Source organism: Podarcis gaigeae (genome assembly GCF_964106915.1).
Source record: "Podarcis gaigeae genome assembly, chromosome: 2".
In the NCBI taxonomy this organism is placed as follows: Eukaryota; Metazoa; Chordata; class Lepidosauria; order Squamata; family Lacertidae; genus Podarcis; species Podarcis gaigeae.
Genome location: NC_139679.1, coordinates 115890289 through 115907082, shown reverse-complemented (window position 1 = coordinate 115907082; position 16794 = coordinate 115890289). Strand labels below are relative to the sequence as shown.

Sequence of the window (16794 nt, the reverse complement as noted above, 5' to 3'; positions counted from 1 at the left end):
TCCACAGTGGGGACATTGGTTTCCAGGCGGGAGCTGATTACGGTGTGCATTTGCCAAACGTGCCTTCCTCTTAGCACATTTCTCCCTTGCTTCCTGAGTTTGAGTGTCTTCAAAGCCCATGACACCTTTGGTAAAGGCTGTTCTCCAATTGGAGCGCTCACAGGAAGTGCTTCCCAATTGTCAGTGTTTATACTACATTTTAAAAAATTAGCCTTGAAACAGTCTTTAAACCTCTTTTGTTGACCACCAGCCTTATGCTTTCCATTTTTAAGTTCGGAATAGAGTAGTTGCTTTGAAAGACGATTATCAGGCATCTGCAGAACATGACCATTCCAACAAAGTTGATGTTGAAGAATCATTGCTTCAACACTGGTTACCTTTGCTTCTTCCATTACACTGGTATTAGTTCACCTGTCTTCCCAAGTGATGTGTAATTTTTTTCCGGAGTATAATGGGCACTGCAATAAATAATGGCACAGGTCCTCAATGCAGGGTTGTCCACACAGACAGAGTCTCTCTTCGTAATGTATTAGCCGTACCGTCCATCCAACACCACTGAGGGCATCGATTGGAATCGTAGTTCTGTAAAAGTGATTCTTAGTACGGCAAGTGGGAGCCTAGTCAGGTATCTGGCTTGGGCATGCTCCGTTTTGATAAGTGGGAACCATGGTGACCTCTTGGTAAAAGCAATCATGGTTAGATCCCTTTCTGCATGGGACCTAAAGAGACAGTCTCTTCGATGCCTCTTATCCATCTTCGTGGTCACCTGAAGATCTTGTAATTAATATTGGGACAAGAGGCGTTGGATGCCAGCCTTCCAGCATTTGGTCTGTTCCCATTCTGTGTAAGACATAGCAGGGAATCTCTCTTCCAAAAGAGATTGAAGTCTTTTCACATAATTTAGGCACAGGGAATCAATTCTAGCCTGTATTGTTGTCACGTCAGCTTCAGCATGAAGAAGAGCACCTGGGGTCTCGTTGGGGAGCGAGACCACTTTCCTGAGGAATTTGTTCTGCACTATTTCTAAGGCTTTGTTAGCCTTTAGGTCCATGCCCCATATCACTACTCCATGGAGCACCTGGGAAACCACTTTGCTGGCAAAGATTTTCAGCACAGGTTCTACTAACTGGCCACCCACCGTAAAATAGAATTCCATTAATGCCCCACAAGCTTTCTGCGCTTTGAGTTTCGTAGCCTCAATGTGCCCCTTCCATGATAGCGTCTCAGTGAAGAGAACTCCCAGATATCGGAAGGAGCGTGTTTGCTCCAGATTCTGCTGGTCCATTTTCCATTTGAATCTGGGACTACGCTTCCCAAAGACCATAATTTTGGTCTTGGGATAATTCACGACGAGGTCTTCCTGCTTGCAATACATGCTAAATCTGTAAGCAGATTGTTAAGACCTAATTGGGAGAGTGATAGGAGCACCACATCATCAGCAGACAGCAGACAAGATATTTTCCTATTGCTAATTGATGGGGCGGGGGGATTGCACCAGTGCTAGGTGTGGCACCATATCATTTTGTACAAGTTGAAGAGTGTGGGAGCCAATATGCAGCCTTGTTTCATGCCTTTCTACCCACTGTTTTAATATATTCAAAGCTGGCATCCATCTTTCTTGGGAGGCAATGGAGGAGTGCTTTTGGGGAGGCAATGGGTGAGGTCAAGCTTGTTGGAAGATTGCAGTGCCTGCTGTGTCTGTAGAGACCAATGCAGGAGAGACATGTTTTGTGTCAGCTGGGGCAGATGAAGGCGTCTAGTTGTGCTGCTGCAGATGAACCAGGGAATTTCGTCTCTCTCTGCTCCTAGCAGTCATTCCTTCTCTGGCCGCTGCTGTGAATACATGACCTGTCTGTCTCTAGGCACTGCAATCACCTGCAAGGGATTCCAAAATGCCGGGTTGATATTGTCAGCCTTCGTGTCATGTTTGCAGACATCTTTGAAACGCAGAGTTGGTCCGCCAGTGGGCCTGGTGCCTGAAGCCAGCTCCCTGCCAGCTGAGATCCCAGAGCAGAGCAGGGGATTCATATTTGCAGGCCAGGAAGAGAGAGCGGTCTCTGCTAAGCACTTCTTTCTTGAAGCAGAGGCTGCTCCCTCACAAGGACGGTGATTTGCGTTCTCTTATTCATTCATAAAAGAATTACACCCGCTAAGGACAACATGCTACCACAGTAAACAGGATGCAAATCACTGTCCTTGTGAGGGAGCAGCCTCTGCTTCAAGAAAGAAGTGCTTAGCAGAGACCGCTCTCTCTTCCTGGCCTGGAAATATGAATCCCCTGCTCTGCTCTGGGATCTCAGCTGGCAGGGAGCTGGCTTCAGGCACCAGGCCCACTGGCGGACCAACTCTGCGTTTCAAAGATGTCTGCAAACATGACACGAAGGCTGACAATATCAACCCGGCATTTTGGAATCCCTTGCAGGTGATTGTAGCGCCTAGAGACAGACAGGTCATGTATTCACAGCAGCGGCCAGAGAAGGAATGACTGCTAGGAGCAGAGAGAGACGAAATTCCCTTCTGTTTCAGTGTATCTGAAGAAGTGTGCATGCACACGAAAGCTCATACCAAGAACTGACTTAGTTGGTCTTTAAGGTGCTACTGGAAGGAATTTTGTTTTGTTTTGACTATGGCAGACCAACACGGCTACCTATCTGTAACAGGATGCAAATCAGTTGAGGCTGCTCAAGACACCGCTAAGCAGCTGTCCAGGCCTGCCAGGATAAAAACAGCAACTGCCAAGCACATCAGCCCTGAGATGGCGAGTCATTTGCAGACAGGGAAACACCCACAAACTGAGAACTGAGAAAGTGAAAGTCAGCTCTGCCTTCACTGTGAGGCAGCAGCCATGGCTGGTTCTGGGGGTCCCGTCCAGGATCTCTGTGCTGAAGCCACTTGTCCCATCTTCCTGGATTACTTCAAGGATCCAGTGACCACTGTGTGCGCGCATGATTTCTGCCAAGGCTGCTTGACCTAGTATTTGGGGGGCGGGGGAGGGGGCATAGCCTTCCTGCTTCCAATCCAGCCTTGCAATCAGGATTCAGACCCCATCATGGGACTGAAACAGCACTGTCCGATGATTTACAGCAGGCTAGGGAAATAAGTTTCTCCCATGCTTTCTAGGCATGGGTCAAAGCAGTTTCTAGTGTGCCCCTCTGCTTTCCCTGGGAAAACCCACTGAATTAGGAACAAATGTCAATCCTCAGAAAAACAAATAGATCTTTTTCCCAATTCATCTACAAACAGCAAGCAGAGGTGGGTGTGACCCCCAAGTGGGTCCCTGGGGTTGGGTCTGCCCTAAAGTGCTTCCCTGATGGTACTATGGATAGGAGGAGGGGAAGAGTCAGGGGTCCAGAGCAGGAAGTAAAAAAAGAATTCTTTGTCTGCATCCTGAAGAAAATGGGTGTGGAGGAACATTCAGACAAAGTTCAAAGCTATCACTTATTAACCAAGCAATGCCACATTTATGATAGCTGATAAAAAGACCTGTTCAGGGGGGGAAACATGGCTTTGTTTTATACAATTATAAATATATGCCAAAGGCCTGTTTTTTCTTATTCTTCATGTTTGGGGTGAGATGAGCTGGTGAGCAAATGGTTGTTCTGTTAGGAGGAGAGAAGATGGAGGGGGAGAAGGAAGCTGAGCTCTCCCAGCAGAAGAAAAGAACTGTTGCTGGTTGTCGTCACAGCTGTAAAAAGTGCACACGTTTTGCCCCTCCCTAAAGAAAGAGCGAGGAGACAGGAGCAGGAACAGCCGGGAAGAAGGAAAGGCAACCCCATAACTTCTTCTTGATCAAGTACACCATCTCCCTGCCCACAAGAGAAGCTAGTCTGGGGGTGAGTATCTGACAACCAAACCCCACTGCATGTTCCCAGGCTGCCCTTGGCCCAAGCAAGACTATTTTCATTCAATTCCCAATGCATATAGAAGAGCCTTTTAACTGTTCCTCTTCCTTGCCTTCCCCCACCTTTCAGATGAAAGTCAAGCCCCTATGGGAATGCTGTTAGCTCTGGGAGAGGAGCTCCCATGCGTGTCAATGGAGATGTTGGCTGGGTACCCAAAGGAGGGCTTGGAGCCCTGCAATGGCTTCTGTCCTTGTTTGTCACCTCGGTGCCATTCCTGGGCCACTCTTGATGCAGCGCCAGGAAAGTGGACCTGCACATGAACGTGAGATCATGTCCCACTCAATGATTGAGGGACCTCTCCATATTTCATGGAGATCCATTATTCTTTCTGCTGGATAGTGAATACATGAAGCAGACAAACATTTCTGAAAAGATGACCTGTTTTGCTTTAACTTGGCAATTTTAAGGAGGAAGGTTTGTGGGGATGATAAGTCAATTCTTCAGTGGAGCACATTTTCATTTGACAGACTGTCTTGTTTTCATAGTTATTTTAACTGCTCAACATGTTTCATCATTTTTTACTTTGTAATGGCTTTGGCTACAGATTTTTTATTTATTTAACAAAATACTGCCTCATTGTAGAAGAACCTCAAAGGAGTTTATGAAAAAGATAAAAACAATTAAATTATCCCTTAAAAATTAAAACTATAATTTAAAACATAACAAAAAGTTAAAACCGCAGTAGGCTAGACAAACAAATGAAAAGCCATAGAAACTTTCTAATCATCTGGGTTGTCTTGTCTAAACAAGGCACTGCAAAGAAGACTCTGGTCAATAGGAAGGGACTTCCAATGTTTTGGTGCCACCACACTAAATGATTGAGTTCTGACAGATGTAGGGCAGGTATTATGTGGCACCAGTAAAAGTGCCAATTCCTCCAATCAAAGCAGTCAAGTGGGCACATTTGGGGTAAGGTGATCTTGTAGGTAAATGATGAATGAGGGTGTGCAAAATGATTTTTTGTTTGGGTTTTACAGTTGAGTTTCAGGCAGTGGGACTGTTATATGGAAATTAGGGATTGACTTTTACAGCCCATCTCTCCATCAAGGGACCCAGGATCCCTTAAGTCCATTATCAGTCAAAGAAGAATGAGTGGAAGGAGGAACCAGTGGAGGAAAGCAAATAAAATATTTGATGTCTGCTGCAACAGAGTTCCCCCTCCCCGTCCCCGCCTTGCAAGGAAGTGAGGGGACCCAGAACAAAACTTTTAAAGATTTTAGAAATAGTACAGCCCTTAACCAAGGACCACCAAAAGTCATCATACAGGTACAGTGGTACCTCGGGTTACAGACGCTTCAGGTTACAGACTCCGCTAACCCAGAAATAGTACCACGGGTTAAGAACTTTGCTTCAGGATGAGAACAGAAATCGCGCAGTGGCAGCGGGAGGCCCCATTAGCTAAAGTGGTACCTCAGGTTAAGAACAGTTTCAGGTTAAGAACGGACCTCCAGAACGAATTAAGTTCTTAACCCGAGATACCACTGTACCAAGCATTTTGCGTGTGTTTGATTGGCATGTGAATGTGCATACACTGTTTTTGGCCCAGAATGGGGACGGACTTGCATGCACTCTGCCAACCTGGGGGATAACATGAACGGGGTGTTGCCTGTACAAACGACACAGAAAAGGGTTCTACTTGTAAATCAGACCATGCTCAGAATAATATGTTGGTCCAATAAGTTTACAAATCTGCCACTCAGAGATTTGAACAATACATGCTAATTGTTTTTCCGGGGCTTGCCAGGGCATACTTTGGAAATGGTGTCAGAGTTTATTGACACAGCCTGGCCCCTTTTCAAATACAGTGATTTGAAAGTATAAAGCCTTGCCAGGCTGTAGAAGAATGATTTTACCAAGAAGTTCCTTCTACCTACATGGAGGCGTCCCACAGTTCAACTGGAGTCTAAAGGCAGCCTCGCTCTTGCTCTGTGAACTGTCTAAATTTTATACACTCAAATACAATTTCTAGTTTTTCAGGGAATATTTCCTAATTTTTTGAAGGCCGGAGGTTTGGCTTTCTGTGGTGAGTATGTGCCTATTATCTGCACGTACCTTAAAAATTGTATAACAGGACTAATTATGGAAGATACGTTTCATAAGAAAGGGAAATGCAGAGTTAGTTTCACTGGAAGTATGTGGAAACGCTTAATACTGAATAGTTTTACCTTACAGGCATTTGTTCCCCTCCTAAGTTTATTCCCCTCCTGCTGCCTCTCATCTCAACAAAGCCACAGACTCTTCCTCTATCATGGCCTCATCCTCATCCACGGATGTGGGAGAAGAAGCCACATGCCCCATCTGCCTGGGGTATCTGACAGACCCTGTGACCGTGGACTGTGGTCACAACTTCTGCCGGGACTGCATTGTAAAGTATTGTGACACATGGGAACCAATGCAGGTGGGGGACTTGGAGTGTCCCGTCTGCAAAGCCCGGATGCAGAGAGGGAGTTTCCGCCCCAATTGGCAGCTGGCCAATATAGTGGAAAAAATTAAACTCCTGCCACCAAATAAAGGGGAAAAGGATCTGTGTAAGGGACACAGGGAAAATCTCCACCTCTTCTGCAAAGAAGATGAAGAATTGGTGTGTTTCGTTTGTGAGCGATCCCCAGAACATAAATCTCACATTGTGGTTCTCAAGGAAGAGGCTGCCCAGGAATACAAGGTAGGAAGTCATTTTGACACTTGCTAACACAATCCTTTCATCTCTCTTTCAGTGTATATATAGTGGTACCTCGGGTTACATACGCTTCAGGTTACATACGCTTCAGGTTACAGACTCCTCTAACCCAGAAATAGTACCTCGGGTTAAGAACTTTGCTGCAGAATGAGAATAGAAATTGTGCTCTGGCGGCACGGCAGCAGCAGGAGGCCCCATTAGCTAAAGTGGTGTTTCAGGTTAAGAATAGTTTCAGGTTAAGAACGGACCTCCGGAACAAATTAAGTACTTATATGCTCTTAATGTTGCTGTAAAGCAAATGTCATAAATTGCTAATCTGTACATTCATGAGAATCAGAAATTGGGCCTCATTTCTGTGCTATCCAAAACAGAACAAAAACTTTGTTCTGCTTACAAAGCAACTTTTTAAAATGTGGTTTTGTTTTAAAAGCACTGTTTTTCTGCACTTATGCTAAAGGGTTCCTGTGTAATGTATTCATAATGATGAATTGGAGTAAGAATAAAGAAATGGAAGTTCTCGTGCTTTAGATTTTTTTTAGTGTACATCAAAAAACCCTAGAAACTCCCAGAGCAATTATTAAGCAAAAATTGAATAGTAGGGCCCAGGTACTAGAAGTAAGCATAATATTAACTAGGGCCTGCAGCCCTAATCAAACCTTAGATTTTGTTTCCTCTTCAGACAATCATCTGTCGTCACCTGGAGCATCTGAGGAAAGAGAGAGAGAAAATTCTGGCTTACGAAGCAAACATGGGAAAGGAAAGCAACAACCTGCTTGTAAGTGTCACCATTACTACAAAGGGGACAAGTACTTAAAGGACCAAGTCATGATTGTTATGTTCTGAAGTTCTCACCCTGGGCCAGCAGGGGGATACTGTAGATAGTTATGCAAATGAAGGATCGAAAGTGACGTTCAGTGATTGGATAGTTTTAGAAAATTGTTACAGTTACGTTGTACTGGAGCTCTATATAAGCAGGCTGACTGAGCTCTTCAGTTCAGTTCTGTTCTGGCCTCTGAATAAACAAGAGCTGTTTGAAGAATCGCTGTGTCGTCTAATATGTTCGCCCACAACTTAACAATGATGTAGCCCCATTGCTGAGTGATTTACCATACAATTGTTTCAAAACACTCTGCCTTCCTCTTTTCCTCTTTCTTCCTGGTTCTTGCAGAAATTAATAGAAACTGAGAGGCAGAATACACTGGAGAGGTTCAGACAACTGCACCAGTTTCTGGAAGAAGAAGAAAAGCGTCTGCTGAATGAAATAGAAGAGATGGAGAAGGAGATCACAAGAAGAAGGGAGGAGCAGCTGGCTAGACTCTCAGAGAAACTCTCCTCTCTTGAAAGGAGCATCCGGGAGATGGAGGAGAAGAGTCAGCAGCCAGCGAGTGAACTCCTGCAGGTGAGACTGTGGCAGGAACAGAAGTTCCTCTCTCAGATTTAAGTACACTGACCTTTTGCCTCGCTCTTTCCAGGCTGTGCCAAAGTGCTCTTTTCTTCCCCCCACAGAACTTCCCCACAAAAACTCACTCTTTAATGCCGAGTGCAACAAACGGCAATTCAGTTCTTCTGTGGATTGCCGTTTGCTTTGATTCAGCTTTAAAGAGCAGATTTTTGCAGGGAAAGCTCCAGAGGGGGGAAAAAGATGCTTGGACAACTATTTGTTTATTTATTAAATTTATATTCCTCCCTATACCTGGAGGCCTCAGGGTGGTTCACAGGATAAAATTACAATATATAAAAATATAAAAACACAAAAAATATAAATATATAAAACACAAAAAATATAAATATTGTTCTCATGTGGCCACTCTCTGGACCTCTCGTGGAGGGGACACATGAATAAGGGCCTCAGAAGATGATGTCAGGGTCCGGGTAGGTTCATATGGAAAGAAGTGGTCCTTGAGGTATTGTGGGCCTGAGCCATTTAAGGCTTTATAGGTCAAAACCAGCACTTTATTTGGCAATTTTGTTTGGCAAAGGAAACACCTGAGAGTGGATACTATTCCAGTGCGGACTCCTATGCAGAAAGGAGGACTGGCAGTCCCTAATTTAGCTAAATAGAATGAAGCTGCCCAGCTCGCATTGTTAAATTTAAGGATATCTCAGAATTTGCAAATGAAACTCTTTCAGCTAGAACCCTTATTCATAATTTCTCCTGTGGCCAATATACTATGGATACCTTGGAAAAACAGAGGAGAAGTTCCCATGAATTTTCATCAGGTTTTAAAAGATAATAATCAGAAACTAATCTGGAGAACTAAACTTAAGATCAGAAAGATAAAAACTGAGAGAAATTGAAATGATAGATTAATCCAGGGGTAGGCAGTCTGAAGATGTAATGGCATCCGGCACACTTCCCTGTGACCCTCTGAGACTTAAGATCTCTTCGTGGCTCCAAGCAGAGTATCGCAGCAGCGGTTTGTGCCTTTGTGTGGGTGCAATAAATCATAGTCTGTACGCAGGCTTCTTGCTAATCCAAGAAAAACATCATAAATCAGCCAGGAGATCGAGTGGACATCTCCTCGGCTCAACAGCTAAAAGTGAAAGTAACTCACACACAAAGAAAGATTCCTGTATGTGAACAAAACCACACCTCAGACTGCAGAGACTTCACACAGAACTGTTTACCCTGTAAGTTCTGATTCTGCTCACAGGCAGCCTAAGGCCCGCGTGCCGGATGCGGCCCAATCGCCTTCTCAATCCGGCCCACGGATAGTCCAGGAATCAGCGTGTTTATACATGAGTAGAATGTGTGCTTTTATTTAAAATGCATCTCTGGATTATTTGTGGGTCATAGGAATTCATTCATTACCTGCCCCCCCACATAGTCCGGCCAACCACACGGTCTGAGGGACGGTGGACCAGCTCATGGCTGAAAAAGGTTGCTGACCCCTAGATAAATCCATTCCTATCCAAAACTTTGGAGTTTGCTAGGCAGACTCACCCAGAGGGCATCCCTTCCGGGGGCTGATGGGTCTTCATTATACAGCCTGTGGTAGGCAGTGAATCCCATTCTTCTTTCCCTCTTTTCCTTTCTAGGATGTGAGAAGAACCTTGCAGAGGTAAGTGAATCCTGCTCATCTCCATTAATATCACTCTGTGAAACTGGGAAAGGTCCAGGAAGACAGGAAATAAAACCTGCCCCTCCAGGCTCTTAGGATGTGGTGAAAGGTGTGTGCCATGTTCCTGGAAATATCTCAGCTGCAATAAGTAACTTCAAGGTGTCACACGGGTTCATGATAAGAGGATAGAAGAAAGATCACTTTTGTCAACAGCAGCAATCATCTTTCCCTCCTCCACATTGTAGGTAATGCAGCCAAAATTGAAAAGCTCTGAGCAGGATGGTATCACTTGATTTTATTTCTCCATTTGAGTAGATTTAACTGAGGAGATTCAGAGATCTGGGGCTGCTCCTTTGGCCCTCAGATGTCTGCCTCTGGAGTCCCTAGTAAGGAGGAATCATCTCCCCTCTGTGACTCCATTCCTTTGTGTCTCCCTCTCGGCTTTCTCTTTCCTCTTCTCAATTGCTTTCTTTTGCTGCACTCAGAAATTCTGCAATTGAATGGGTTAATGTTTATTTTTCCCCATCAGGTGTCAGCTAAGGGAAACATTTAAGAATCCAATGGATTTCCTATCAAAGTTGAAGAGGCGGATCTCAAATTTCCACGTTAAACATCCCATTCTGTATGTTGGGATGAAGGAAATCAAAGGTAATGAGTGGCTGCAAGGATTTTACACTGGACAATATATTAGTCCAAAAGTTGAACATGCCAGGCTCTTACTGTATTTTATTTACTCCTGCCACAAACAGCAATAGGAGCAAAGTCAGAATTTATTTTTGTTCCAGTGTTCAGTTCACAGTTGTACTGATCCTCCTTTTCATTTTGGTTCTTTATACTCCACTTGTGTTTTCCCATCCCGATGGGCATTAGAACGGCTCTTAACAAACACACCATTACTCCACTCCCAGCTCAAGCTTGTTTCCCAGCTGTGGAATTATCTCCTAAGTTCTCTCTTCTTCCTCAGACTCCCACCAGCCGCTGACATACCTAGCGCTGCAACCATCATGATCTCCTGAGTGTTCTTGTGGTGTTTTGTTTTTTAAATCTCCTTGAAAATTCACCAGCCTCTCTTGGTGGTGGTTTAAAGGTAAAAGTACCCCTGCCCGTACGGGCCAGTCGTGTCCGACTCTGGGGTTGCGCGCCCATCTCGCTTAAGAGGCCGGGGGCCAGCGCTGTCCAGAGACACTTCCGGGTCACGTGGCCAGTGTGACGAAGCTGCTCTGGCAAGCCAGCACCAGCGCAGAACACGGAAATGCCGTTTATCTTCCCGCTGTAAAGCGGTACCTATTTATCTACTTGCACTTAAGGGTGCTTTCGAACTGCTAGGTGGGCAGGAGCTGGGACCGAAAGACGGGAGCTCACCCCACCGCGGGGATTCGAACTGCCGACCATGCGATCGGCAAGTCCTAGGCGCCACCCGCGTCCCATTGGTGGTTTAATGCTCACTAAATTCATCAGCATATTTCATCAGCAAATTTCTCCTAAGAAACAGATATTTGGCTAATGTATACAATTATTCAAGCAGTTTTCAGTAGGAGAATTCTATTTTGTGGGTGACTTTTACTAACATATTCAGCTTTATGCAGAGATTCCCCTAATATATTAGTCGGTTGGAGAACTTTATAGCAAAATTGAGATAAGTGTGTGTTTTGAAGGATTGCTGTGCTTCAGTTCCTGCATTGCTTCAGAAAGTGTGAATGCAAAATAAATTGAATTTCTGCCCCATTCTTGCTTCTACCAAAATGTTTGTTAAGAATCTGAAAGAATTTTAATTGTTTGGTCAGGCAAATTCTTCCTCTGCAAGCTTAATTTGTCAGTATGGCTAACAATTTTGACTTCAATAATTGATTTTTCATCCGTTTACCTGGGACAACTGTTAAGGTTATAGACAGCTCTCCCTTGCATTCTTTTAATACATTGATGTTGCAGTGTTTCTGTCATTTCTCAGTTTAACATTTTTTTTTAAATCTTTTCATACAGTTTTCTTATGTGTAATTGTTGGTTCTATATCAACATTTTACTTGAAATAAAGAAACAATTGATATTATGTCATTTAGTGAAAAGGTTGTCACAAAATTATTTGAGGTATAAAAGTCTAGCTCTCAGTCTTTATATCTCTTTGCTTCCTCAGATGCTCTGTCATTCGGAAGACATCCTCAGAAAGGTAACTTTTGTGATGGACCTAATTCAAGCACGAGTTGGGAGCTAGTATTTCATTGGGATTAAATGGTCTGTCCCTTCCTTGGTGTTATTCTAAGAGGGAGGAGTACTTGAACTCAGTCTTCTCATTCCCCTTTTGCTTTTGCTGGATCCTTTGGTCTTGCCCACATCTGAGCATGATTTGACTGTTAATTAGCACCTTTGCTCTATTCTATTTAGATGAGTAGTCGTCACACACAAATACAGTGGTACCTCGGGTTAAGTACTTAATTTGTTCCAGAGGTCCGTTCTTAACCTGAAATTGTTCTTAACCTGAAGCACCATTAGAATATTGTTCTCTATATGATCCCAAAAACTCTTTTAGGCATTTTCTCCTCTCTCAAATATTACACTAAAATGGGCCTCTCTTTGGAATGTCTGGGGAGAACAAGACTGGCATTGATGGAACAGGCTAAAATGTTTATTTTTCAAGGTTGTAAAGAGATAAGCAGAGGCTTGTGAAGCCATTGCAGGAAGGAAGGGGGGGGCAAGCCCATGTAAGGACATAGGAAGTTGCCATAACTTTTGGTTTACAAGAAATCAGGTGGTATTGTATTCTGCAAATGTATAAAAAGCTGGCTCGCTCAGAATTCGGGGGCAGCAGGCAATGAACATCAGCCTGTCTGTACCTTTTTTTGTCATGGCAAAAATAAATTATTTTACTGCTGTCTAATTGACTCTTTGAAGCAATTTCTGATGCTCCAAGATAAAGGAACAAAGAAAAGGTCTAACATTTTAACTAATGGGGCCTCCCACTGCTGCCGCGCCGCCGGAGCACAATTTCTGTTCTCATCCTGAAGCAAAGTTCTTAACCCGAGGTACTATTCCTGGGTTAGCGGAATCTGTAACCTGAAGTGTATGTAACCTGAAGCGTATGTAACCCTAGGTACCACTGTACCTGAATTTATCTATGAAGAGAGCATCTTCAGTCTTTCCCATTCATACCAGTAGGTGTTCCCTGTTGCATTTGTTGCTATCTTCTAATCTTTGCTGATTCAGATCATGCAGATTTAATACCAGCAGGGCATGTGCACAGAGACCTGCCCCCTTCCACTTGTTTTTCTCAAAATAATTCCCCGCCCAGGAAGTAAAAAAAACACAGGTGGGGGGGGCTGCTGGTCATGGATTAAGCAGCAGAAACGGAGAGCTCCCATGGAAACTATTTTAAAAGATGGATTTCTCACTCTGAAAAACAAGTATTATGAAGCAAAGAAAACAGAAACTTTTCAAGCAGGAATGTAATCTGGAGTAGTGAAAAAATAAACACAACTCCTTAATTTTTGGCTAGACGCCAGCCCTGGGCTAGACACCAAGCTTATCGGCTGGAAAAGAATTCCAAGCAAAAGGCTTGTGAAGACAAAAATGGACCATTAGAAATGATTTGACCTCTTGCATTTAAATAGCAGAAGGCAAAAAGAAAGGATTAATTTCCAGGACAGTAAGATATTTGAAATTTCGGAGCAAATAACTGAACTGTAATGGCTTGGGGTTCTCTCCCACAGATGCGAGACACTCTGGTAGTAACTAACTCAGATTTATTGCTCAAACACATAAAGCATTGTGGAGCTCAGTCCTCGGCATGTTCCCCCAAATTTGCTGTTGCCAAGTCTGAGCTCTGCCCCTTCCTTTTCCAACAACAAAACCCCCACTTTCTCTTTTTCTCTTTCCCGCTTCTCACAGACTCTCTCGAGCCTATGATTTTTCGGATCAGCTATTTCCGGTGACCCCTGTCTCTGAGTCCGAGCTGAAACTGACAGTCTGTGTTTTCCTCCTCGGGCTCCCCACTTCCTACTCTGTGGTGAAACTACCTCTGCAAGTCTGGGGCATGCAAATCTTGCCTACATTGTTTTCTTCCCTCTGATTTCAATGTAAGCCTCTGAAAGCCCCAAATCGGCAATTCACAATGAGTGATTCAAAGGGGAACCATTTTTCTCCTCTTGCCCCCATCCCTTCCTCCTCCCCTTCACTGCATAGAAGAGCTGAGGGAATATTTTCTGAGTTGTTTTGCTTCTTGAAGGGTGACTGGATTGACAGGAGGGACACAATGAAATATGTTGAGTAAAAAGGAACAAAAAAGCATTACAGTGGTGCCCCGCAAGGCGAACGCCTCGCAAGACGGAAAACCCGCTAGACGAAAGGGAGGCGCTTCGCAAAATGAATTTCCCTATGGGCTTGCTTCGCAAGACGAAAATGTCTTGCGAGTTCCTGCAGGTTTCCCCCCCCTTTCCCCCCTTTTCCTAAGCCGCTAAGCCACTTAACAGCTGATCCGCTGATAAGCCACTTCTCAGCTGATCGCTAAAAGCCGCTAAACTGCAAATAGCGCTAATCCGCTAAGCTGTCAATGGGCTTGCTTCGCAAGACGAAAAAACCGCTATACGAAGAGAATCGCGGAACAGATTATTTTCGTCTTGCGAGGCACCACTGTATTTAAAAACCTGCTGGGAAGGAATTTATTCTGAGGTGAGTCTGGCAGAAAGAAGGGAGGGTCCCAATCCTGAATGAAATGTGAGGACGCCCATTTATCTGAGAGAAATCTGGTTCTTCTGGGTGTTTCTTGGATCAGGTTGTGCGTCTCAGACTCTAGGCTGATTCTGCCTCTCTTCTCTTTCCCTCATCTTCTCCCCAACAGCAAATGTCACTCTGGATCCAGACACAGCCCATCCCAGGCTCATCCTGTCGGAGGATCGGAAAAGTGTGAGATATGGAGCCAAACTGCAAGCCCTGCCTGACAATCCTGAGAGATTCAGTGACATGCCTTGTGTGTTGGGATGTGAGGGATTCACAGCAGGCAGACATTTCTGGGAGGTCACTATGGAAAGTGGGGAATGGTGGGCTCTGGGGGTTGCCAGGAAGTCTGTGAGGAGAAAGGGTAATCTCACCTCTTTCTGGTCACGTTTAGTAATGCATGCTTCCTTAACTGACTTAGGTTCTGAGGGAGGGATCTGGGCTGTGAAGAAGTCAGGAGGTGAGTACTTTGCCTTCACCTCCCCTGATTCCTCTCCTCTGTCCCTGAGTGAGGAGCCCAAGAGGATCCGAGTGACTCTGGACTATGAAGGGGGACGTGTGTCTTTTTCTGACGCTGACTCAGGAGACGAACTCCACACATTCTCAGGGGCCTCGTTCTCCAGAGAGACCCTCCTCCCTTTCTTTTATCTGGGGGGAAATGAAACCCACCTCAGTATCTCCTGAGGAGACGAAATCAGAGTTTGGAGTTTCTCTCCACACCAGAATGACTGAGATGAAAACATTTGCCAGTTTTGATCTGTTTGCAGAGAACCTTTGAGAGAAGTCACAATCAGCAGAAATAAGAAACGAAACAAAACTTGGGATTTTCTCTTTCCTTCCCTTTCCCTTTCCTCTGCAGCTGAGTCCTTAACAAACCATAACACTTTAACTGTGTCAATTAACAATCTGTTCATCAAAAGGGTTTAGCCTCCACCAACTTTAATCTTCTTTTCATTGCTTGCCTACACCAACTATTAAAATAGACATGTATTCCTAGAAAACAGTCCCTTCCCACTTTTGCTACTAAAGCTCATTTTAAGTTGTTACCTCACACATATTGCTTGCATTTCCTTCCAACTATAGCACCAACTTAACACACTTCTTGGACTACAACTCCCATCAGCCCCTACCAGCATGGTCAGGAGTCAGAGATGATGGGAGTTGTAGTCCAGCAACTTGGCTATGTGTGCCCTATGGAAGGCACATGGAGAATTTGCTGTGGTCCCCAATTTGGTTATGGGATGCACCCCCAATGATATTTTTTTCAAAATTGGCAGGATCTCCCCCACCCCTGGCTTTTAGTAACTAGTTTAATATACTTTAATTTTTAAAAATATATTGTTTTCTCTGTTGCTGGTTTTTGATGCTCTGATAATTGTTCATGATCTTATGCTGTCGTTAAGGTTTTACATTAGTTTTTGTTTTTTGGGGGGAACAGCTTTTGTTTTATTTTCAATCTTTTTTTGGTATTTTATGGATTTCAAATTTTGGTTATTTGGGAGGTATATGCAAGTTGAAAAAAAGAAGCAATATTAAAGAAAAGCTCCTAAACCTCCATTGCAGGATGTTGAGGAGCCCCTCAACTTTTTGTGGGTATAAACTGTGATGTGTCATTGATGCAATAATAGTGCCTTAGTCATGGATTGATGCTGGACTATCCACACATCCACTGTGCTTCAGTAGCTATTCTGCAATATTTCCAGAATGTTTCCCCGTTATTGCCATTTGGAAGGGCACTCCTGGGCTATAATGAAACAAAAGGGGACCAAACAGAAAATCACAACAGAACATTTCTGGCATGAAAATTTATGGGATTTCTGAAGGAAGCAACAGGACATGGACTGATAAGAAATGAAGAAGTTATGACCACTGCAAACATTTATCGGCAGAAATGGTCTTGAAACTGGGATTGCATGAGTTCCCAGAGAGATATCATCACAATTACACAATAAAAGGAATATGTATATGTTAAGTTGTGGGTTGACATAGCAGACGACACAGCGATTTCTCCAAGTAGCTCTTTATTTCGTAAGCTGGAATAGAACTGACTGCAAACAGCTCAGCCGGCCTGCTTTTATAGGCAGCCGGCTGTCAACATTGTAGCAACAACAGCCCAGAGTTCCCACCAAAAATAACTGACGTGGACCTGAGTGAAAACTATCTACAGACCTGAGTGAAAACTATATACAGTATCCCCCTGCTGGCCCAGGGTGAAACTTCACTACATAACAGTATATATCCTGGGAGTGTTTGCACTTTGTGTTGGAGTGGGATGATTGCTGAGAGCTCTGACTCTGGGTGAATGTGGGCTGAGGATCATAGTCAAAAAAGACAAAGAAAAACCCATTCTACCCACCATTTTAATAAATTCAAAGCTGGCACCCATCTGTCTAGGGAGACAATGGATGAGTGAGCTTTTGGGGCTTAAGTCAAACTCAGAAGATTACAG

The 16794-nt window shown here is 44.1% G+C and overlaps 1 protein-coding gene across 2 annotated transcripts; it reads left to right on the top strand.

The window, feature by feature from the left end:
• The first annotated feature begins 3035 nt into the window (after positions 1-3035).
• Positions 3036-16311, top strand: LOC310837667 (tripartite motif-containing protein 10-like). Of its 2 annotated transcripts, XM_083724623.1 has the most exons (8): positions 3036-3833; positions 6075-6564; positions 7259-7354; positions 7748-7978; positions 9619-9641; positions 10171-10289; positions 11773-11805; positions 14470-16311. In XM_083724623.1, the coding sequence occupies exons 2-8, from the start codon at positions 6151-6153 to the stop codon at positions 15027-15029; spliced, it is 1476 nt and encodes a 491-aa protein (XP_083580749.1). In that variant the 5' UTR covers positions 3036-3833; positions 6075-6150; the 3' UTR covers positions 15030-16311. The 2 variants fall into 2 exon arrangements, with proteins under 2 accessions (XP_083580749.1, XP_083580748.1); XM_083724622.1 differs by lacking the exon at positions 9619-9641 and having other exon boundaries at positions 7748-8001.
• The last annotated feature ends 483 nt before the right edge of the window (positions 16312-16794 follow it).